At 37.9% G+C, this 23530-nt stretch overlaps 1 protein-coding gene across 3 annotated transcripts in view; it reads left to right on the top strand.

The window, feature by feature from the left end:
• The window catches only part of SLC44A1 (solute carrier family 44 member 1), a 200036-nt gene that overhangs the window by 90173 nt on the left and 86333 nt on the right, over positions 1 to 23530 (top strand). For all 3 annotated transcript variants that reach the window (XM_066256608.1, XM_066256607.1, XM_066256606.1), the window contains exons 4-5: positions 5425 to 5561; positions 21081 to 21171. In XM_066256608.1, coding sequence (XP_066112705.1) covers positions 5425 to 5561; positions 21081 to 21171 — 228 coding nt within the window. The remainder of the gene's footprint in view (positions 1 to 5424; positions 5562 to 21080; positions 21172 to 23530) is intronic.

Raw genomic sequence — 23530 nt, 5'->3', positions numbered from 1 at the left:
TTTTCAAACTGTGGCTTAGATCCTGCCTTCTGCTCCATTATGCTTCCTTTAACCCCCTAGCCTTTGAGCAGGACTGCACTGTGTCCTCTGCCCTCTCAGCCTGGCCACAGAGCACACGAGTTTGAAATGACTCTGTATTTTGTTTTTGTTTTTTGTGACAGAGACAGAGAGGGAGACAGATAGGGACAGACAGGAAGAGAGATGAGAAGCATCAGTTCTTTGTTGCAGCTCCTTAGTTGTTCATTAATTGCTTTTTCATATGTGCCTTGACCGGGGCTCCAGCAGAACGAGTGATCCCTTCCCCAAGCCAGTGACCTTGGGCTCAAACCTGGGTCCTCCGTGTCCCAGTCTGACACTCTATCCGCTGCACCACCGCCTGGTCAGGCAACTCTGTACTTTTGTCTCTTCTTCTCTGGACTGTGAGTTACCTACATTCAAGAACTGCATTCTTTATGAATTTTATATTCCCAGGTCCTTGCCCAGGAGTGGGCTCCTCGTAAACACTTTGTATTGTTTGTTGAATGAATGGTTTTCCTATCCATCCTATTTAGTCCTCATCCCACAGAGAGAACAGCCCTGTATGTCCAGGAAGGGCTTCACCTGCTCTGGAGTCCTAGAGGATTGACTCAATTTAATCAGCTGGCTTGATAGGTCTATAACTGACTTTCCACGGCATTTTATTCTCACTTTCCAGTTTGAACTGGCATGGCTTGTGGTGGAAAGGGAGTGAGTCTCCTCAGGGTTCAAGTCAGTTACCCAATTTGTAAGTCTTGGCTCCTTCTTGTTGAATTAGGCTGTTTTGGAAATCTTGCTTCTGGCATGTTGTCAGTTTGGGTCAAATAAACTTTAAAAAATAAAAATAAAAGATTAGGATGTATGAGGATAGTGGCTAAGATGCTTTTTGGCCCAGAGTAAATTCTTGGTAAATCTTGCTTTTCTTTACCTTGCTCTATATTCCATGAGGAAATTGAAAGCAACCTAGAAGTTCAAACTAGTTTCTAGTCTTGAACCTTCTCTAGTATCTTTATCTGCATCAGATTATTCAGTGTTATCTTCTTGCTCTGAGCACCGCTGTAAAGGTCACCCTTCCTGTGCCTCTTGTCCCGTGTCCTGAGCTTTTGTTGTCTCATTGCCCTGTTTTCATCTTTGGTGTATTTGTCCCTTGGAGTCCACTTCATAGATAAACATTTTATTTAGATATCTCTCCTTTCCTGCCTTTTTGGGAATAACTTGTTATTGCATTTCAGGAATTTCAATTTAAGATGAATTTACTTTTTTCTCCCCTTCAATAATTCCCAGAAACCACCTCAACTATAGTATGTTATTTCTTTGTTTTTTCCTTTTCTTGTTTGTTTTCTTATTTTATTTTATTTTTTTTGTCTTTTCTTTATTATTCTGACTGCAATATATATTCATGTACCTTAACTGCCATCCTGTATAACAGGGGTCAGGAACCTTTTTGGCTGAGAGAGCCATGAATGCCACATATTTTAAAATGTAATTCCATGAGAGCCATACAATGACCCATGTATGTTACACATTATCCAATAAAAATTTGGTGTTGTCCCGAAGGACAGCTGTGATTGGCTCCAACCATCCGCAACCATGAACATGAGTGGTAGGAAATGAGTGGATTGTAATACATGAGAATGTTTTATATTTTTAACATTATTTTTTTATTAAAGATTTGTCTGCGAGCCAGATGCAGCCAACAAAAGAGCCACATCTGACTCGCGAGCCATAGGTTCCCGGCCCCTGCTGTATAATGTTTGCTTGATAGTTTAGTCCAAGAATTTTCTTCATTCCCCTTAATGTTTTGAGATCAAAGCTTGCTTAGGCTGTTTTGTTTTGCAATTCTCTTTGCAGGTATGGTCTTCTCAATGTCATGTGATCATGCTGTGTGCAGGTTGTATATCCCAGTGCCTGCAGGCATCTAGGTGCTTAGTTTCTGGAGTGTTTCTTCTTGTTGCTTGTCTTCCTTAATTTTCACTTTTGGTATTTTATTCATTCCAACTCCTAAGGGATGTGAAACTTTAACAAAGTTGTTTTTTAAGTTATTAATGGGGTTAGTGAGATCTATTTATTTGATGAAGATAGCAATGAAAATGTACTTTTAACTTAGGTTTATGGGTTATCTATGACAGTGGGTCCCTACCCTGAAAAGAGGGGGTATTGGGGTCAAGGTGTATAAGAAGAGCAACCTGAGATGCATTTTCAGAATTCATATGCCCCATCCCTCTCCTGGCTGTTTGCCTGCTGGCAGAGTGAGGTAGGCTGGGAGTCTTAAGGGACATTTCTAGAATGTTTCATAGCCTCTCACCTGGTGACTGTCACCCTCTCAGTTGGGAAACACTCATCTGTAGATTTGTTAGTTATAATAATCTGGTCTGCCAATGTAATGCATATTTGAGAGTTGGGTATTGGTTTAATTCCAAAAAAATTAAATTCCCACATCATTTTGTTTGAAGTGAAAACTGAACGTAAGGATTTTCTTGCCTGAGTAAGGGCATTTCAGATCAGGGGTCCCCAAATTACGGCCCGCGGGCCGCATGCAGCCCCCTGAGGCCATTATCCGGCCCCTACCGCACTTCCGGAAGGGGCATCTTTTTCATTGGTGGTCAGTGAGAGGAGCATAGTTCCCATTGAAATACTGGTCGGTTTGTTGATTTAAATTTACTTGTTCTTTATTTTAAATATTGTATGTTCCCATTTTGTTTTTTTACTTTAAAATAAGATATGTGCAGTGTGCATAGGGATTTGTTCATAGTTTTTTTTATAGTCCAGCCCTCCAACGGTCTGAGGGACAGTGAACTGGCCCCCTGTGTAAAAAGTTTGGGGACCCCTGTTTCAGATCAAAACGCAAGAAAATGTGGTTTTAATGAATCATAACTTTGTTTGATACAAGCACTTTTCTTACTCTGAAATACTTAGCTAAATACTAATTAGTTAAAATATGACTACTTAAAAAGATGTTACCATGAATTGGATAAACTTTAGAATGCTGGAAACAATAGCAAAGTTAACACAGAACAGTTAAAGTTATTCATTGTGTTTGCAGGAAATATTTTGAGAATAGAGTAGATTGGATGCAGAATGGAACCCAGAATCCGAAAGACTTGATTTGAACTTGTGCTTTGGCACCTGTTAGCTTTAGGGGCTGGTGTACTTCCTCCCTCCGGGTCTCAGTTTTGTCTTCTACGGGATGGTGATGGCTTCTGTCTCGTCAAGTTATTGTGAGGATCAAATAAAGTAATGAGTGTGTCAGTTTCTGGCACCCAAACATCTAATCAGTGTTAATATAATCGGAATCTAATGCCTATAAATAATTTAAAACATTGTGTGTGTGTGCACACATGTGTTACATGAATGTGACTTTGAACATGTGAAATGTGTAAGGAGTTGACTGTGTTCTTAGACAGTGGAGATATGTGATGGTTTTGAGTGTAATGATTTATGTGTTTGAGTGTATTTCCTGAGGATATTGTTTAAAATTGTCTACCAATAAATTCAATTTAAAAATAAAAGCTTCAGGCAAAAAAAAGGGAGGGGTTAATATAGTGTCTGGTGCATAGTAAGTACTTGATAAATGTTGGCTACCTTTATTTTTATTTTTATTGTTGATTGTAGATTATTATTAGTCATGGTGGTAAATAATTCAAAGGTTTTATGACACCTTCCTCAAGGATCTGAGTGTTCTCTGGCCAGGGGCTGGCTTTGTGTGGTTCATTACACAAGGTCCCAGGCATGGGCATGCTGAATAAGATGTATGAGACAGATGCAGGGAGAGTTCGAAGGGCAATGATTGTGTCCTCACAAGGGCTGCCAAAAAGTTTTCTCTGTGCGCTGGTTTCTTGTCATCAGCCACAGGAGCAGTCCATGAATCCCACTTCCAAACCACATCTTTCTGCCTCACTTCTTTTCTTTCCTTTTATCTATGTAGAGCATTAATGGTATTGGAGTCACTAACAGGGGTACAAAAAAGTTATTTGCTTTTTAGTTTGGTGGTTTGTAGCTTATATCTGCATTTCATCCTGAGTTCCCAGACCCCTGCTTCACTGAAGGATGTGATGTTAAGTGATACTTACTACACCTGCCAAGGCCTCTCTGCCCCCCCCCACACACATACACACATGTCCTTTTCTTTAATTTAATTTTTTTCTAGTATCCCTTTATATTGTCTGTCCCCACACATGTATTGACTTTATATTTTTTATTTAAATTTATTGGGGGTAACATTGCTTAATAAAATTATATAGGTTTAAATTGACTCTATATTTTTGCTTTTTAGTTTTCTCACCTAATTCTTACATTTTGTTATATTTCCTAATTTGGGTCATAGTCTGTATAGCAACAGAGTTTTAACAGTATGAGAAAGACTATTGGCAGAAGCATGATTTTATGGAACTATCCATGGACCCAGCAGCATTGAGCCCAGGGTTGGGGGCTCTTTAGCTGTTGCCATGCATGAGAACACTGCTGCTTGTGCTTCCTCGCTTGAGCCAGTAGTATTAGACTTTGCCGATCTCAGTTAACAAAGTTTGGCTCTTACTTTCTTTTTGAGCAAATGGTAGTAACATCTGCAATATTTGTCACCTCTTTTACTTGATAACATTAAAAAAAACCTTTTAATGTAGTTTCTAACTGATCTTCCTTTTTCTAAAATATAAATATGCAGTATACAAAAGGGGTAATTTACAATTTGTGGATTATTTGGATTATATGAAACGGACCGTTTTAATAAATAATGTCTATTATAGTTATTAATTTAAAAGTAATTTTCATTCTTTCTAGGCAATGGAAAGTCTAAAAAGTAAAGAAAATTAAAATTACTTTATTCTAACACCCAGAGATGACTGTAGTTAAAAAATTGGTATATTTCCCTCTGGTCTTCAACTTTATAATTTAATTTTATAAGGCATTTTTATGTTCATGTATTCACTAGCTAAAGTTTTACATGTTATTTTATAATTAGACATTTTATACATGATTCTATATTCATTAACTAAAGATTACATACATATAAACTACAATTCATGTTCTATAGCAGTATTGGGATATTCCAGTAAGTTTTTAGTACAAGTTTGACAAAAAAATAAAAACTAAAATCAATTATTTTAAAAACTAAAATAGATTATTTCTAATTACAAAATACAAACATAACAAAAATTTAAATATTAGAAAAATTGATCATGAAAAATATGCCTCCCATAATTCCTTCATCCCTGATTTTATCAGTATATTTATAAGCAACTATTCTTTTAAAAATCTATCTGCAATTAAATTTGCAAAATGCTCAAGCATCTATGATTAAATTCGTGAAGGAAGATGGAATAGATGTTTTTTGCTTTTAGGCTGAGTTTGATATGCAGTGAACCAGAATATGTTTTGTGAAATAGTCTCTCAGTATTTTTCTCCATGCTTTAGGTATGTATTCTTTTTGGATCCATGCAATCTGGACTTGATTAACCGGAAGATCAAGTCGGAAGCACTGTGTGTAGCAGCATGTCCGACACAAGAACTGAAAACCCTGAGTGATGTTCAGAAGTTTGCAGAGATAAACGGTAAGTTGAGTTCATCTGAGTCTACACCCAGTCAGTTATTCTCACTGTTAAATATGTATGTTTGCATTCTAATGTAAATTTGCCCTGGTATTAAAAAAAGGATCAAAAGGGCCTTAAAAAGAAAAGAGAACTGAAAGTCCTTTTGGACTTGCATGATTAAAAAACATTGTTATAGTCACCTAGGGAGCTTGTTAAAACTCCAGATTGCTGGGCCCCACCCAGAAAAATTCTGACTGAGTAGGTCTTTGGACTCTGGAAATTTGTATTTTTAACAAATGTCTAAGGTGATTTTGATGTATCCTGTTTGAGTATTTGGGAATTACTAGACTACTCCAGGTAAAATTGGGTATGGAGGGGTGTTTCTTTCTAAGTATTAAATTAAAAGTATTTCGACTAGTACATTTATTTTTACCCCTGGATAACAATGTAATAAATGTCTATCTATTACATTGTTACCCCTGGATAACAATGTAATAAATGTCTATCTATTATAGTATTTTAATGAAGTAAAAACTAAAGTTCCACCATTTTTCAGTGATATGGTATATATAATTTTGTGTTTTGCCTTTTAAATTTTGTGTTATGTCTTAACCATTTTTCTAAGAAGGAATATTTGAGGTCTGTGGTTAAACATGGGAGTTAGCTGAGAAAACAAGCATAGTCAATTTCCTGAACTAGGCTTTGTTCTCTTGGGTTTCAGACCTCCAGGTGATGTTCTTAGCTGCATATGACTGCCCAAACATCCCATCAGAGAATATTTTAACCTCTTTTTTGCGGGAGGCCACATACTGATAGCCCCCAAAGCCTGTGCTTTTGAACTTCCATGAAGTTTCACATTTGTATTTTGTGTGTAGAAAACCTCAGAGCTGCCTCAGTCCTGCCCAAATGCACAGGTTAGTGTCTTAGCACAAGGGTTTGACTCAGATATAACTTCTAGCTGGGTGGAGAAGCAGCCTCAGGATATAACTATACATATCCTAGCATGGCTGTAGTCATTCGGGTGGGGCTGCTAGCTGTCTGAGGGTAGAAACACTATGGAATGGCAGTGTGCCTGCCACCGCTAAATGCCCTCAGCATTAGATAGTGGGAAGAGCATGGCATTCACTTGGCACTGGATTTTAATTCTGCTTCTGTTAACTGACTGGCTCTGTTATGAAGGACAGAAGATGTAGCCTCTCTGAGCCTAGATTTCTTCATCTGATAGACTGTAGATTTAAAATAATGCCCCTCTAATAGGTTGTTGTAGGGATTAAATGAGATGATGGGTGAGGAATACTGGACACTTGGTGGGCACTTAATGGAGAGATATCAACTGCTCTTTAAGATGTCATTTTCTTACTTTTCTCCCCTCCCTCCCTCCCTCCCTCCCTTCCTTCCTTCCTTCTTTTTTTCCTTCCTTCCTTCCTTCCTTCCTTCCTTCCTTCCTTCCTTCCTTCTTTTTTCTTTCTTTCCTTCCTTATTTCTTTCCTTCCTTCCTTCCTTCCTTCCTTCCTTCCTTCCTTCCTTCCTCTCTCCCTCCCTCCCTCCCTCCCTCCCTCCCTCCCTCCCTCCCTTCCTTCCTTCCTTCCGCAAAAGAAGAGATAGTGTGACAGACTCTCACATGTGCCCCGGCCAGGATCCACCCAGCAAACCCATCTGGGGCCAGTGCTCAAGTACCAAACTATTTTTAGTACCTGAGGCCTGTGCTCAGATCAGCCGAGCTATCCTGAGTGCCTGGGGCCACACATGAACCTATCGAGCCAGTGGCTGTGGGAGGGAAAGAGGGGAAGAAGGAGAAAAGGGAGAGAAGCAGATGGTTGTTTCTTCTGTGTGCCCTGACTGGGAATCGAGCCCAGGACATCCAAATGCTGGGCCAATGCTCTAGCTACTGAGCCACCAGCCAAGACCAAGATATCATTTTCTATTCCCACATAATATCCTCAGATGTGTTGAGGTGCTGAGTCTGATACCATAACTGTCAGCTTTGCCATTATCAGGTTTCTTAGGGACGGATACATTGTTCTTTGAGGGTTTTTCTAAAATCGCAGATAATGTGAGCATCTTTATTATATGCGGCTTAAGTGTCTGTCTGTCGCCGATAGCTTATTGGTTGCTTGTGTAACTGTACTAGCCAATGGGGTGAAGTTGCCATGGCTGAACGCAAATTGAGCGGGTCAGGGGGAAGGTGAACATTTGTTTGCATTGGCAAACATCTGCTTTTGAAACAATTTAAGGCTGAACGCAAATTGAGCGTGTCAGGGGGAAGGTGAACATTTGTTTGCATTGGCAATCATCTGTTTTACGTAAAAACTACGTCTTAACGTAATTTCTTTTAAGAATGCCTCCTAGAAAATACAGCACTGAAGAGGAGAGAAAAGGAGCTAAAGCTGCACAAAAACGGCTTTCTCGACAAAAAGAAACCACTGAGCAGAGAAAGACAAGGCTTGCTTCAGTCGCAGAGCAAATGCGTCTTTCTCGGCAAAATGAGACTGATGAGCATAGAGAAACAAGGCTTGCCTCAGATGCAAGACAAAAAAGCCTGTCTCGACAAAATGAGTCCCTTGAACAAAGGCAGGAGAGAAATGCAAAAAAACGACAGAGTAATGCTGACCGAAATGCAAAAAGGATTAAAACATATTTAAATCACCTTTATTTTTTGAGCTAGTGGTGGCTCTTAAGAAATGTACCGCCAGTGGTTTCCTTCATTGCACTCTACTTTAAGCAATTAAGCAAGTAGAAGGGGGAAACCCCGTGGGGCACTAAGCAAAGGGGCGTCCTCGCCGCCTGCCCTGGGTAATTCAGTTTGAATTAGCAGACACCTTTGCACAAATCATTTTAATTACAATTTATAATATCTAGAACAGCAGTCATTTCGTATGACCGCCGGGCTTTCTAGTATACAGTATACTCTGGGACATGGTGTCATTGAGTGGTTTAGGAGTATGAGCTCTCAAGCTTGATTATCTGGGTTCAGTATTGGTCCCTCCACTTAATAGCTGTGAGATCTTGGGCAAGTTACTTGATCTCACCATGCCTCAGTTTCCCCATCTGTGAAATAGGGATATTGCATGTACCTAAACCACCTCATAGTGCTGTTATGAGGAGTTAATACATGAAAAATAGTAAGAACAGTGCCTGGCAAGTAGTACGTTGCTAAAAAAAAAAAGGTGTTGGATACTACTATCGTAATATTATTTCACCATGGAATGTAATAGTCTTCCTTCCTCCAGTCTCTCTCTGCTTCTCGCCTTCTTACTGTTGCCGTATTAATATTCCTAGAGCTTCAGTCATGTTAATCCCTTGCTCAGAAATCAGTGATAAAAATAATACAATGAAAGTCTCTATGTCTTACCCTGGCATTTAAAGCTATGATATAGAGTTGGATGATCTTCTCACATGTTCTCTTGAACCCTGCTGGATATGTGTCATGGGCCCTTGAATCTGACATGTTGTCTGGAAGGTCGGAAGAGAGCTAGTTCCTTGTTGGCTGTGTTCCCTGCTGTTTTGGTCCATAGGGAAGAAACGCCCATGCCGCCCTGCTGGCCTGCTCTGTCTCCAGGCCAGTATCCTTCTAGTGATATGACACTGAGTATAGCCTATTAAGGCCCTTTTAAGAAGACACTTCTGGTGAGTTTTGCAGCCTTGTATTTCCCACAGTGCCTTGCACGAAGTAGGTGTTCAAGCATATTCATGAATAAACATTATTCAGAAAACAGATTTCTTAAATTGGTACCAAGCTACAGGCGTACGCAAAAGCTTTTGAGGCAGCTGTTTGCAAAATGAGTCAACAGATTAGGTATTTAAAAAGTCATGATAATGGCAATATCAAGAAGCCCAGCAATGGAAGATGGAGAAGATAATAATTTTAAAAAGCATATAGAAAAACTGTAAAATTATAATATAGAGGAAGCTTTTGGTATAGGGGCCTAAATACCTATTTAAAATTTTAATAACCCAAAGTTGAAGTTTCTGAATTTCTCAAAATAATCTACATTGCTCTTTGGGTTGGTAACATAAAATTGGACCTAGTAAGATTTAATTTCGGTATTACATTTGTTACTGAGAGAATTCTTCTGTGCTTTTTGCATCATTTTTTCCCCTTTTATTTTTCTATTATTTGAGGTGCAAATAGATTTGGAAAGAGCATGTAATTTTTATTGTTATCTGTGTCTACATATTGTTTCAGCTGTATTTCTATTAGAAGATATACAGGCTCTTTGACCTCAAATAAATAGATCTCAATCATTAATTTCAGAGGGAAATATCTTTAAGAGATAATTTAGGTTTGTATGGGAAATTTCCATATCTATAAGAGAGAATTGTTAAAAGTCCATGCAAGAGCCCAAATGCATGAGCTACTATAAAGCTCTTAGATAAAAACAGAGAGCAAAGCTTCATGACATTGGATTTGGCAATCATGTCTTATATGAAACAAAAGCACAGGCAGCAAAAGAAAAAACAGATCATTTGAACTAGATCAAAATTTAAAACTTCTGTGCACCTGCCTGACCTGTGGTGGTGCAGTGGATGGAATGTTGGCCTGGAATGCTGAGGTCGCTGGTTCGAAACCCCGGGTGTACCCCGTCAAGGCACATATGAGAAGTAACTATGAGTTGATGTTTCCCTCTCCTCTCCCCTGACTTTCTCTTTCTCTCTCCCTCTTTTCTCTAGAAGTCAATAAGTAAAACCTTTAAAAGAAAACCAAACCTCTGTGCATCAAATGATACAACAGAGTGGCAAGACAACCCATGGGAGAAAATATTTGCAAATCTTATAAAGGGTAATATCCAAATAAGTGGTTAATATCCAGAATATATAAAGAACCCCTACAAGTTAGCAACAACAACAAAAAACAACCTAATTTTAAAATGGGCAAGGACTTAGATGGACATTTCTCCAAAGAATATATACAAATGGTGAATAGTAAGGACCTGAAAAGATGCTGAACATCACTAATCACAAGGGAAATGCAAATCAAAACCACAGTGAGATGCCACCTCACACCCAATAGGGTGTCTCTTATCAGAAACAACAACAACAAAAACCCACAATACAGAAAATAACAAGTGTTCATGAGGATCTAAAGAAATTTGAATAGTATCAGTAGGAATACAAAATGGTGCATCAACTATGGAAAAACAGTATGGGGTTCCTCAAAAAATTAAAAATAGTGTTAACGCAGAGGATTTTTTGGTCAGTGAAAATACTCTAATGATGGATACATTGGGCCATGCCCATAAAATATACAACACCAAGAGTGAACCCTGAGGTAAACTATAAACTTTGGGTGGTTATGGTGTGTCAGTATTGGTTCACCGGTTGTATCAAATGTACCATTCTGGTGGGGGATGGTGACAGGAGGCAACGCAGGAGGTATATGGAAAAAAATCTCTGCATCTTCCTCTCAATTTTACTGTAAAACTAAAACTTCTCTGAAAAATAGAATTCTTAAAAAAAATTACTAAATGATCCAGAAATGTTGTTTTTGGTGTATATCCAAAAGAATTGACAAGAGGATTTTGAAGATATATTTGCAGGCTTCTTTCTATTGCAGCATTATTCTGTCAAGAGTTAGGAGCAGTCTAAATGTCCAGTGATGAATGAATAGATAAAGAAAATATGTATATACTTACACTGGAATACTAGTCAGCTTTAAAAAAATAAGGAAATCTTGTTACATGCTACAACATGGATGAACCTTAAGGACATAATGCTAGGTAATATATATATATAAACCAATCACAAAAATTGCATGACTCTACATATATGAGGTATTTAAAGTAGTCAATCTCTTGGAAAGGAGAATGGTGGTTGCCAGGGGCTGAAGAGATGGGGAGATGGGAAGATGATGTTCAGTTTCAGTTTTGCAAAATGGAAAAATTTTAGAGATCTGTTGCACAGTGTGCAGATAGTTAACACTACTATACTATACTATACGCTTAAAAGTGGTTAAGACAATCCATTTTGGTTTTTTTTAATTTTTATTAATTTTAATTTAATGTGTTAACATGGATTCAAGTGTTCCACTCAATATAACACCCTCACCCTGTGTCTCCCATTACACCCCCATGCCCCCCTCTACCTAACTCCCTCCCCTGCTTCCCTCTGAGATTTCCTGTCCTGTTATCAATATCTCAGTGTTATGTATATTTAATTTCACTAATCCCTTCACCTTCTCTATTCCCGTCCCCTCATCCCCCTTCCCTCTGACAGCTGTCCCTCTGCTCCCTGTGACCCTGCCTCTGCCTCTATTCTGTACCTCAGTTCACTTTGTTTATTAGATTCCACAGATAAGTGAAATCATATGATATTTGTCTTTCTCTGCCTGGCTTATTTCACTTAGCATAATAGTCTCCAGGTCCATCCATGCCATCACAAAAGGTAAGATTCCCTTTTTCACAGCTGCTTAGTATTCCATTGTGTATTTGTACCACAGCTTTTTAATCCACTTGTCCACTGATGGACACTTGGGCTGTTTCCAGATCTTGGCTATTGTAAACATGCTAAACATGGGGGTGCATTTCTTCTTATGAATCAGTGATTTAAGTGGGATAGCTGGGATTAAAGGCAGTTCCATTTTTAATTTTTTGAGGAAACGCAATACTGTTTTCCACAGAGGCTGCACCAGTCTGCATTCCCACCAGCAATGCAGGAGGGTTCTCTTTTCTCCACATCCTCGCCAGCACTTATTGTGTGTTGAATTGTTAGTGAGCACCATTCTGACTGATGTGAGGTGATATCTCATTGTGGTTTTAATTTGCATTTCTCTGATGATTAGTGTTGCATGTTTTTACCACGATTTTTTTGGGGGGGAAAGGATATTTTGACACATGTTACAATATGGATGAACTTTGAGGATATGATGTTAGTGGAAAAAGCCAGTTACAAAAGGACAAGTACTGTATGATTCCCCATACATGAGGTACTTATAACGGTTAAGTTTATAGAGACAGAAAGTAGAATGGTGGCAGCCAGGGCTATCGGGAGAGAGGAATGAGAAGTTGTTGTGTATGAATAAAGAGTTTAAATTTTGCAAGATATGAAGAATTTTGGAGATGGATGGTGGTGATGGTTTCACAGCAGTGTGAACGTACATAGTGCTACTGAACTGTACATTATAACATGGTTAAGATGGTAAATATTTGTCATGTGTATTTTACCACAATTAAAACATTCATGAAAAAGACTGATAGTAAGCTTTTCAATGATAATTTTAAATGCAAGGTAAAATAATGCTTTTCTTACCAGAATGAAAAATAAGTCCTAAGTTTCCATGACAATATTTAAAAGTACTTTTTAGTACTTAAAACCATCTATTCATGTGAACTATTACTTTACAAATTATTTAATATTTTTATAAAGGAAAACTATTGGTTCCTGTAGTAAGAAATGCACTCATGCCTGACCAGGCAGTGGTGCAGTGGATAGAGCATCGGACTGGGATGTGGATGACCCAAGTTTGAAACCCTGAGGTTTTGCAGGCTCATCCAGCTTGAGCGCGGGCTCACCAGCTTGAGTGCAGGGTTGCTGGCTTCATCATGGGATCATAGACATGACCCCATGGTCGCTGGCTTGAGCCCAAGATTGCTGGCTTGAGCAAGGGGTCACTTGCTCTGCTATAGCCCGCCAGTCAAGGCACATATGAGAAAGCAATCATTGAACAACTAAGAAGACTAAGGAGCTGCAACGAAGAATTGATGCTTCTCTTCTCTCTCCCTTCCTGCCTGTCTGTCCCTATTTATTCCTCTTTCTGTCTCTCTCTCTCAGTCACACACACACACACACACACACACACACACACACACGGAAATGCATTCATTAGACAAATAAAATATTTCCTCAACTCTTTGGGTTTTTTTGGACAAGAAGGAAGAGTTATTTTCTTTGACACTTAAATGTGTGGACCATTCTGTTAAGTAACTTAAGTGTGTGGACCACTCACTTAAGTGTGTGAACCATTCTATATAGTAGTCTGTTTAACTAGAATGGAAAGACTGGAAGAAATAGCTGCAAATTAGATTGGTTATGTCAGGATGCTTAGAAAGGCAAGCAGAGGAATTTAGATGAATATAAAAGTATAAGTTTTGTACACGAGTTGGGTGGTAGGTGTACAAACGTATATTTTGTCATGATTTATAATTGACATATGACACAAATACCATAACTATATGATGCTAGGGAATAAAACAATTTAAAAATTGCTTTTAAAAAATTAAAGTTGCCAAATAACCACAAGGATTCAGCATTAAACTTCTTTGTTTATCATTTTCCTGCAGTAGGGGGTAAGTTTCCTGTGGGCTAGATTAGACTCCACCCATCTCAGAATATTTCAGCCCTAATCTAGGGCTTCACATAGTAGCTAGTCTTAAATGTTTTTTTTTTTTTGAAGGAACGATGAACTGAATTTCGCTCTTCATCTCTGTTGCCACTTAATAATTTCTCACTCTCTCCATGAGCTGTATCCTTTGCTCAATATGTATCCATGTGAGTGGCCACCAGCAGGTAAATTGTTTTAGCTTCACTGTAACCAGAATGGCTGTGAGATCAGTTCTTTTTATTCAGCTCTTCAATAATTCATCTTATTTATTCATTCATCTCTGCTGCGCATACTCTCCAAGTGATTATTCAGACCGTTTTTTCTTTGAAGCCCTCTGGTCTCCCTTTTTCCTAACCTCATTCCCTGCGGAGAATCGGAAACTGGCTGCCACGAGCTCCCGTCCGAGTTCTTATTTTCAGCCCAGCGTGAATTCCATCAAATTTCCTTTCCTTCAATTTCCATTGAACAGGTTTCTGTCCTCTTTATTATCATTATTGTTGAAAACTCAAATAATATGTACATTGTCGGAGGGAAGAGAATCCTTACCCCTCCGCTGCTAACTCCAGCTTTACGTGAGATTTCCGTCTCCACCCAGCCAAGCCGACACAGGTGGAGTAGGGCCGGGAAGATAATGCCTGCTCAGGCCGGTCTCCCCCTCCTCTCTGCCTTCTCTGATTCTGGCCTGATCACCCCCTCTGGCCGGTAGGTCACCCTTCACTTGACTCCACTGCCCCATTGTTCAGTATGGGCATCTAAGTCTGAGTAGCTCAGTCAAACTTAAGCCCTGTGTTTTGTTTCCGCATACCATTTTTGGTACCTGCTCTGTGCATGCGCCGTGCCAGATGCTCTGCATGCCATTTTGTTCTTTCCACTTGTGATCTAAATTCTAAACAGCAGTTTAGAAATGAGAATAACTTGTGACAGGGGCTGACAGCATGTTCTCAGTGGGTGCTATTTTACATGGAGTTCCTTATTAACTTTTGCATTATTCCTGTCAAGCTATTTTATAATATATATTTTGTTTTCTGTAACATAGTAGTAAGTGGGCAGAAATTTAATTTTCTTTTTGCTTGTATTTTTCCACTTATAGCTTGTAAAAAAAAAGCACTCCCACTTAAGAGTGCTCTTTCTTTGTACTATAGTTTGTGTAAATTTAGAGAGCTTTGTGACCTGCCATTTGGCCCAAGTTCAGATTGAGTTAGAACCATGCATCTTGGTGTTTCCTCAGTGATCGTTATTTTGCCATTGAAAACCTTAATAGATTATGTGATCTGTTTGGATAAAATTTGAGAATATTAACAAGAGTTTTGATTATTATTAGCTAGTCAGTAATAACAACCACAGAGTTAGTATGGATTCTTTTTTGGTGCAGTGAATCAAAAGATTGGACTTGATATCATTTATAATGAATGAAATGATCAACCCTAGCAACCAATTGCCTCCAAGTCAGAGACTGGTAAGGAAAATTTGATTGTTAAAAGTGGGGAAAATTCTTCCCCAGGCAGTGGCGCAGTGGATAGAGAGTTGGACTGGGATGTGGAGGACCTAGGTTCAAAACCCAGAGGTTGCCAGCTTGAGCGCCAGATCATCTGGTTTGAGCAAAGCTCACCAGCTTGAGCCCAAGGTCACTGGCTTGAGCAAGGGGTCACTCGCTCTGCTGTAGCCTCCGGTCAAGGCACATATCAGAAAGCAATCAATGAACAACTAAGGAGCCACAACGAAGAATTGATGCTTCTCATCTCCCTTCCTGTCTGTCCCTATCTGTCCCTCTCTCTGTCTCTGTCACAAATAAAAAATGTGTGTATATATATATATATATATACACACACACACACACATTTATACACACACATATATATATACACATATATATGTGGGAAAAATTCTTACATTTGACAATACAGTTTGAACTAATTTCTCATTCTATAAATAATTAATTGGCACTCATTAAGTATGTGCCAAAGAGACAAAGTCAAGGTACCGTCCTCATATTTAAGGAACTTGCATTATAGTAGACAGCTGAATTTCTCTTTGTCCTCTACCATACCTAGTAGAAGTCTTGAACATAGATGTCCAAAATTAATTCACTCAGCAAATATTTATTTTGTGCCTAGTATGTGCCAATAGTGTCTGACATGATGTCACACCACCAGCTGGTTCATGAGTGCTTCTTGGGAGTTGCAAAGATGTCTATACTTTTCATTTGTTACTAGAATTAGAAATTTGAAATTGTCTTGCTTTCCTAGTTAGAGAAAGGAGTTAAATTGACTGAACTTCGCAATGGCAATTCAATTTATTTTTCATAATGAAAACTCCTGCATTGAGAGGTTTTGTTTTTTATTAACTATAATTTTCAAAATCATGGTTTTAAAGAAATCTTTTGCTCTTAATTTTAAGCAACCCTGCAAGTATTACTGTGATAGCACATCAAACAAAATTTTAAAGCAAGAAACATGAGCCTCTGACTTAAGCAACTTTTTGTTTTGTATTTTTGTTTACATAACTTGGTGTTTGATACCAGTGGTTTGCAAGTAAGTGTGATTTTGCATCCTCACCCTGGGACATTTGACAATGTTAGGACATATTTGGTTGTCACACTGGGTGAGGAATCACGGGGTGGCTACTGGCATCAAGTGGGCAGAGACCAGGGATGCTGCTAACATTCCTTTGGTGCACAGCACGTCTCCCTACAACAACGAATTGCCAAGGTTGAGAAATCTTGTTTTAGACAGTATATTTTGTAGTGAATCATGAAAAGCATATGGACATTTTACATAATATGAAACACCAAAATATCGGATTTAAAATAGATATTTTTTTCTTTTTTTAAAATCAGGATGCCTATTTTATTCCACATGTGGCTTTTGAGGACTATCTTTGTGCCACAAAATATGGGTTCTAGATTATGTTGAAGGTATAAGGTCCTGGTTCCCAAAGAGCTCCCATTCTAAAATAGAAATGATATATAAAACCAACCAGTTATGAAATAATATGCTGAGCTTATCATAGAGCTAAGCTGTATATAGCTTTGTTTGGATGAGTCAGAGGAGGTGAAGCTTGAGTAGTTTGTAGGAATACTTGTCAAACTTGAGCACACACTCACATACCAGGTAGGAAAGGACACAGCCCAAGCAGAGGGAACAGCATGTGTAAAAGCTTGGAAGCTCGCCCTGGCTGGTTGGCTCAGCGGTAGAGCGTCGGCCTAGCGTGCGGAGGACCCGGGTTCGATTCCCGGCCAGGGCACACAGGAGAAGCGCCCATTTGCTTCTCCACCCCTCCGCCACGCTTTCCTCTCTGTCTCTCTCTTCCCCTCCCGCAGCCAAGGCTCCATTGGAGCAAGGATGGCCCGGGCGCTGGGGATGGCTCTGTGGCCTCTGCCTCAGGCGCTAGAGTGGCTCTGGTCGCAACATGGCGACGCCCAGGATGGGCAGATTATCACCCCCTGGTGGGCAGAGCATCGCCCCATGGTGGGCGTGCCGGGTGGATCCCGGTCGGGCGCATGCGGGAGTCTGTCTGACTGTCTCTCCCCGTTTCCAGCTTCAGAAAAAAAAATAATAATTAATAAAAAAAAAGCAAAAAAAAAAGCTTGGAAGCTCATTAAATAGCAACAATTGACAGTGGTTAGTTAAGATGAGACTGGAGTTTTAGATAGAGGCACACTTATAAGGAGGGCCTTGAAGCCAAAGAGTTTGGAGTTTATCCCAAGCACAGGGTTTTACTACAACGAATTCCTATTTTAGGAAGACTGTTTTGAAGGTTGTGTACAGGATGGAGATGAGAAACCCTTTGGGAGAGTAGTTTATTGGACTCAGTAAGAGATCATGAAGGTCTGAGACAACCTCGTCAGGCCTGAGTGTCAGGACTTGGTATCTTGAATGTCTGAATGGTGTGGGAGGACAGTAGCTGAAGAAGAGAAAGGATGAGTTCCGTATTTCACCTGGGGGATTGTATGGATGGTGGAGCCATTAACCAGCATCGAAAATGCATGGGAGGAAGCAGAGCAGATTGGGAGAGTGGGTAATAGAAATGTTTGGGTTTTTGTTTTTGTTTTTAAACATGCTGTCTTGGAGATGCTATGGAACATACATCTTTTGTCCAGGAGCTTATTGAATACCTGTCTGATTGTAATTATTAGAAATAAATAACACAGAAGAAGCCCAGAAGTAAAGAATTTTATTTCTAAATTTGCCAGTGATTGCTCATAAGGCCTTAGAAGTATTACTTATATATTTTTTCATCTGTAATGTTTAGAGTGTAATGATGGAAACACAGCCTCTTAGGTGAGTTATAAGTGATATTGAGCTAAAGAATAAATAACTGAATATTATAGGCATTTGAAAAATTGTAGTAGTTAAACATTCTGGAGGCTATAACAATTGTTTACTGAGATAAATGTTTATATACCAAAGTTAGCTCATTCATTTTGATGGCATTTGAATAACATTGGCCGAGTTGCATGGATTGCCTCTAGTATGGTTTAGATAAGCTTTTTGTTTTTTGCTTTAGACTTTTCATTACTCAAGTACGGTTTCCTCCTGCTCTTTGCATTAGAAGAAAACTGTCTTCCTGCCTATGACCAAACCTCTTGCTAATATTGCTTATATTTCTACTATTTAAAAAACAAGCAGAGAGTTGCTACCTTAAAAATGTTCACTGAAAATGCATTAACTAATAAACATGAAAAGAAAAACAACTGTAGAATGTTTGCTGTTGCTGGGTTGTTTTAATGTTCTTCATTGAGGCTTCTCTGTCCATCAACCCTTGGAGCAGGAAGCAGTATAGGTTTCTTATGATTGTTATGACTAGCACATTGTAAAGACCTTTTTCCTTTAATCTATTTAGTACAGGATCTATTTAGTACTGGCCTGTGTCCCAGAATACCATCAGAGATAAGGCTATTATCCTTCCATTGAGCATTATCCTAGGAAAGTATTTATAAAATTGAACTCTGTTGCACCTGCTGACCTCCTTTTTAAAATGAAGAAAAGGGTGGGGATGGAGATTACGTTCACTGAATTCAGATGAAGCGGTGTGTTTGACAGCTCTGACACAGGAGCTTTAGTTAGGGCCTTTTATATTGTGCAAATCGATTCCATCTTGGACTCTGAAAGAAATAAATTGACAATTCAGATCAGGAAGTTGATCACATTGGGTGCTCTGCAGTTATTGGCACAGTTGCTATTTTTTTTTTTCTCATGTGCAGTTCTATAATAGGACTCCCAGCTATTGCAGGGATTAATCTGGAATGTTTGCTTGCCCACTGCCGCAAAATGGAATCAAGTGGCATTATCTTCACACATGAAAGATTAATTTCAAAAGGGTTAGATTTTTAATATTTTGCTAACTTAAAAAGTCATTGCAATGGAAAAGAATGCTCAAAAACAATTTCAAAACCTTAGTTTCCTATTGAGGGTGAAGAAACGTAAGAAGCTGAAGAAACGTGAAGAACAGCGCCAGCAACTTTCCAGCATCTCTTAACAAATATCTTACCTTGTTAATTACTTGAATCATCTTTATGTACAATAGATGCTACATGTATTTATGCAAGTTATGCTATTACATCCCACATAATTTAAACACTTGACAAGTTGGCTGCTGGTTTGGGGGCAGCATTACTGAAGTAAATACAGGTTTTGTGGTGTTCCAAAGATTTCTTTGATTGTTGTCAGACAAGATATAAATGAAATAGGATCATTTCCAACTGTGTTGTCCCAACACATCTTTTTTTCCATATTTTGTTCTAGTTTCTTCCATATCCTCACATGATGTTTCTATAATTATTTCAGTGTTAAAACATGCCATTTTCACTTTACATTATATTTTAAACTTTTTCTGTGCTGTTACATTATAAAAGTTTGTTATTTCTATAATACATATGGAAAGCTATCCTATTTGTATTTAATAAGAAAGTATTTGACCAAACCTAGTAATCTGGTAGAAATGTCAATTAGTGAAATATGTACAGTTTACACGATAATAAAGCTGCGAGTCCGCAGTGAAGCTGGACTGTAACCTAGATCTCCTTAGTTAACAATAGCGATTGTACAATGAGCTTTACAATATTTTAGTTGTTTATTGAAAAATTAACAGGCCAGTAAAATAAGATTTATCAACAATTTGGTGGATTCTATTCATCTGAATTTTGTTGTTTAGATATATATTAGTCATGTAGTCAGAGGAATAGATGGTTGCATAACCAATGTAGGGATTGAGTTTAAGCTGTTTTAAACTCCCTAAAAACTGAAGATTATTTTATCAATATATTAGTTTTATCAATTATTTCAGTTTATTTAGTCAGTGTTTCCTGCCTTTTAAATAAATAAAAAAAGTAATGTATCTGAATGCATGTGTGCTATACACAATAATTCTATATAGTTAGTAATGGAAAGCATAGAAAAGAGAATCAACGTATATAGTTGAGTATGGGTTTTGTGGTCAGAGAAACCTCAATTTTAACTTCCCCTCTACTGCTTAGTAGCTGTGTCATTTTGGGCAAGTTATTTGCCTTATCCCTTAGCCTCTATTTCCTTCTCTATAAAGGGGTTTTACTAATACCACTCTGCCTTATAGAATTGTAGTAAATGATATAATTAATATTTATGGGATGAGAGGAGAGGTTTACCCCACCAGTAACTTCTTAAGAGTTCTCAGCATACTAGGAGGAGAGAACAGGTCCCTCCCAACCCTCCTCTTGGGATGAGAAACTTAGATGGGGGACAGAACCAGCCTTGGGAATGGGCTGCTTGGCTTAATCCTAAAAGCACTAGGCTGGCAAAGACTCTTGGTTTCTTCAACTGCAGAATTTTATTATGTTTCTTTGGTTAAATTGTTTAGCAGACATTCCTGAATGCAAGTTTGGTCAGTTATAATGAAAGCTGATTCTTTAATAAATATATTTAAATAAAATATATATTAAATTATATAAACAGATAAAACATAAATGAGGCCTTTCAGATGGCAGACAGTCTCTCAGTAAAGGTAGTTCTAGTACTTGTTACTACCCTCCATATAAAATTTGTACATCAGTTACTGCAGAAGAAACCTGTTAAATGATGGACTGATACCATAGACCAAATGAGGGTCTTATTAATTCTGTCATGTTCTATAATGTTTGAAAGTTATATTTGTTGAGTGACTATTCACATACAAAATAAAATTAAAGTGCGTTAATAAGAGAATTTATTCAGACTCTGCTAGCTAACATACAGCTTTTCTTTCAACAGGCTCAGCACTGTGTCGCTACAACCTAAAGCCTTCTGAATATACATCTTTAAAAGCTTCTGCTCTCTGCCCCAAACTACCAGTTCCAGCGAGGTAAATGTTACTGTATTTTGTTAACTATGACTTTTGTTTTTGTAGGTAGATTTTAATCTTCATCTGTTATTCTGAGAAGAAAATCACTAGGTAATACCAGTTGCCCAGGTCCAATATTTTTACATCAAAAATTTAAAAGTTGTAGCAGAAATAATAACATGTAACTTATATCTTAAAAAAATATACAGGCAAACAATTTTTCTCATCAGTTATTTTAAATTTTTTTGGGGGGGACTCATTTTTTTAATGCTGTAATTTTTAAGTATACGAAACTGCTGCATCATTATAAAATCTATAGTAAACTTAGAAGCCAAGTCTCACAGCCTTCAAAGATTCTTTGAAATTAATCCTAGTAATACTAATGAGGATTATTTTATAACTTACTTTATAAATTTTAAAAATATGCCAGTGATTATTCTCTGTAGTTTGTTTCAGGCTTATACCCTTTAAGCATATTCTATGGAATAGGCTGTTTGCATATCTCACCCAAGGTCTTATTCACCAAACATCTTATTATTAAGTACCTACTATATGTAATGGATAAAAGGATGAGGGAAAATCTCACAGTAGTTATAAGTAAAGCAAATTTTAAAATTATGAATAGATTTTTTAAAGAAAGGAATAAATTTTTAAGCACTGTAGAATATATCCTCAGAATTAGGTGCATGGGATTTGGAACATGTCTGAGCTTGGGACTTTTAGCATGTATCACTAACCATGTATAATGTGAGTCAGCTTCTCCAGAAATACTGAATTGAACCACTTTTATTGTATCTCAGTCTATTATAGCAAGGTATTAGTTAAAATTTTGAGACTCACGTCTACTTTCCTTTGGAATGCTTATGGGTGTAACTTGTGCTTTATTAACTTGAATTGTAAACTTTCTGTTGAAAAGTAGACAAAGGATACATCAGTTAAACTGATTTCAGCTATTCGTTTTGTCAAGTTGCTGTTGGTATTAAAATAGCCTTTGGACATAAAAATAAAGGGACTATTTTTAAAAATACTAAATGAAATAGATCTATAAATTATGGGCTTAGAGTAAGGAGACTCCATTTGTGAAAATTGAGAATATTATGGAAGCTGTGACAGTAAAGAATAAAGTCACTGGAGAAAGCTTACAAATGTAAAATCAAGAAAAGCTATGTGATAGTGAACTGTAAATAAAGCCTGTTTTAAATGCATACTTTTGAGTACAGCATCACTATTGAAGGCATAAACATATTATAAAAGCATAACGTATTATAAAATGAGAATGAGGTTGCTCTGCTACTGTATTATATAAGGGGGGCAGGGATGGGCATACTGCAAATCGTCCTCTACCTCTGATCTCTGATTCTACCACATTGAGGACTCCCTGTTCTTGGTTATTTGGGGTGTTTTAGTCTTGGCTGCGCATACACACACACATCACATGCAGCATCCAGAAGACAAAGCGTAGTGTTAGGGGCTTGGATTTAAGAGATGGACAGACTTGGCTTCTAACAAAGTAGTGTTATTAATCCAAGATGCAATGATGGACCTATACCATCTGAAAACTGACCATATACTATGTTTATACTTTATTTAAAGATCCTTACAATCTAAGTGTCTTATCACTGAACTCAGCCTTTTATAGGAAAAATAAAGGAGAAGAAGTTGATAGTTGATAAATTAAGACTTTATAAATATCATCATTTGGCAAACAAAGTGAAAGGATCAGAAATTAGAATAAATTTGTTTTAGTAAAAAACTTGGGACATTATCTTGTTCCACACTAAAAAAAAAAAATACAGGCAAACAATTTGGTATTTGATACAAAATCTAAAAAATGGCTAAGATCTAGTCTCAGTCCTTAAGGAACCCTGTCCTTAAAAAGATTAAGGACTTTTTATATGTGAATTTTAAAAAATATATGTCCAAAAGACCAGCACTAAGCAAACTTGTGATGCAGGCAAATGGCCCTCAGCATCTGTCTTATCTCTCTTTACTGTCCTCCTACAAGCACCTTAGTGGGACAGAAAGAGCTGAACTTTGAGCCCACACAGACCTGGAAGTGAACTCTATGTCACCACTTTCTGTTTGGCAGCTTGAGCAAACCTCTTCATCTCTCTGTAAACCACGTTTCCTCATATATAAAATGGGAACTTAATATCTCTGTCATGGAATTGTTAGAATTAAATAAGATAATATGTGTTACACATACCTTACTGTGCTTGGCTTTTGGTGTGGGAGTATGATTTCTCTCAGCCTCTCGAGCCTCCCCCTCCCCTCGCCCCCAACCTTCCTGGGTGCCCAGGCACCTTCTGCAGCTGAAGGCAGTACTTGTTTCAGGGAAAAGCAATGGTAAACTAATTTTGAATAAAACATTAGTGCCATG

This window comes from Saccopteryx bilineata, chromosome 2 (genome assembly GCF_036850765.1).
Source record: "Saccopteryx bilineata isolate mSacBil1 chromosome 2, mSacBil1_pri_phased_curated, whole genome shotgun sequence".
In the NCBI taxonomy this organism is placed as follows: domain Eukaryota; kingdom Metazoa; phylum Chordata; class Mammalia; order Chiroptera; family Emballonuridae; genus Saccopteryx; species Saccopteryx bilineata.
Note: the sequence above shows the minus strand (reverse complement) of the source record. Positions and strands in the feature narration are given on the sequence as shown.